This window comes from Lottia gigantea, assembly GCF_000327385.1.
Source record: "Lottia gigantea unplaced genomic scaffold LOTGIsca_188, whole genome shotgun sequence".
Lineage (NCBI taxonomy): Eukaryota > Metazoa > Mollusca > Gastropoda > Lottiidae > Lottia > Lottia gigantea.
The window spans coordinates 20047-21696 of record NW_008708349.1 but is presented as its reverse complement, the minus strand read 5'-3'; the positions used below and the strand labels follow the sequence as shown (position 1 = coordinate 21696).

The 1650-nt window shown below is 38.2% G+C and overlaps 1 protein-coding gene across 1 annotated transcript; it reads left to right on the top strand.

Moving 5' to 3' along the window:
* Window positions 1-312: 312 nt before the first annotated feature.
* LOTGIDRAFT_67844 (hypothetical protein) lies at window positions 313-687 on the top strand (the record flags this gene model as incomplete). The annotated part of the gene is made up of 1 exon (XM_009052572.1): window positions 313-687. A coding segment is annotated over one exon (375 nt), but the record flags the coding sequence as incomplete, so codon positions are not given.
* Window positions 688-1650: the final 963 nt, after the last annotated feature.

Sequence of the window (1650 nt, the reverse complement as noted above, 5' to 3'; positions counted from 1 at the left end):
TGGTCAAGGTTAAATTTATATTATCAAAAACAATATTCCCGAAAAAATTTCTAGTTTTGATAAGGTTAATTAAAAACGGAATATATGAATTAATGAAGTTAGAAGCCTAAAATAGACTCAATTAATGAAGGTGTTAGATTTTTTGGGTATCATGGAGCATAGTCGTTCAAAAGAGACGTGGGAAGAAATTAGTGAGTTTTCATAGAATATATTTTTAGGTTAAATTTTGTGTCGGTCTCGTTTCAGTTGCTTTCATTGGACAGAATGGTTTTTAAAAAGAGAATGCAAGATTTGGATAGTTTGCTTGTTGATACAAAATATGTACACCAAAAGGAAAAATTAACAAGTCAGTTAACTTTGTTTTTAATGTCTGTATACTCTACGTTGAATTTGGACAATGCATCTCCAGGAGTGATGAGAGAGTTTTTAGTTTGGAAGGATTCCACTGGGAAAACAAAAGTCCATTTGGATAGTTGTGTGTTTAGGACGCAGTCTGATAAGGCATCGTGTAAATGTCCAATAAGGCGTGCTGCGTCATCATTAGATACATTGATCGGTCAGCTGAGGGCGATTTTTAGAGATCATGGCAGAGGATCAGACTGGAACGAGGTATTAGGTTTCGGTAACCCGATGGCTGCTCCATCAATAAAACGGCATCTCCAGGCTGTTACTTTGGAACAATCTAAGGTTCTAGTTCAACCGCGTCAGGCTATGCCTTTATTCTTCGATAAGATTGTGAGAATGTGTAGGGTAATAAATTATGAACGAGATCAATTTCGTTCGAGGGGAAAACTGTGAAAAATGATCCCCGTCGAATAATATTAAAGAGGGTTCTTGTAGGAGAGTGATGCCCTGTGGTCGAGATACAGTCTTACCTGAAAGAAGTAGAAAGCCTAGGTGTACAGTTAGAAGGGGGTATCTTATTCCGTCCATGCTCTGTGAAGAAGGATGGTATCTGATAAACCCGTTTCGTCCTCCCTTATGAACCCCCGGTTAAAAAAACATCTGAAATCAACGGGTGTTTGGGATGGAGAAACTCCCCATAGTTTCAGGAGTGGCTGTGCGTTGACTCTGAAGCATCTGGGTGCATCTAATGAGCAAGTTAAAGGACATGTGGGTTGGAAGTCTAACTCGATGCTTGATAAGTATATATCGCTTTTAGACGCTGAGAACAGTCTTAATTAATTGGCCAATTAAATGGATCTCCGGATCAGTTAAACTCATTGACCCATGTTGCACAGTCTATACGGGATTGGAAAGACTTGAGTTCATTATGATTATTTTTTACAGTTTGATATTCGTGATGAATTAAAGAAGCTTAGATCAAAAGTGGGCCGGCGGGAAAAGAGAATAACAGAAGAGTCGGTTGATGTTATGCTCAGGGAGGTAAAAGAGTATGCTTCCAGGACCTCAGAGATGAAAGTAGATACTCTGCATCAGAAACTCGTTCTTTTGAATGAAAAGGCTCGCAAGGCAAATAATGTAAACGCAGAAGAATACAGTTTTGTACTGCAAAGGTGTTATGTCTTGTTCTGGATGGCCACTTTGTAAGTTGGTAAGAACAGATTAAAGTAAAATAATTCAAGACATGTTTATTCTAAAATGGCGACATCATAACACAAGAGAAGATCACTCTTTATACCAGATTAC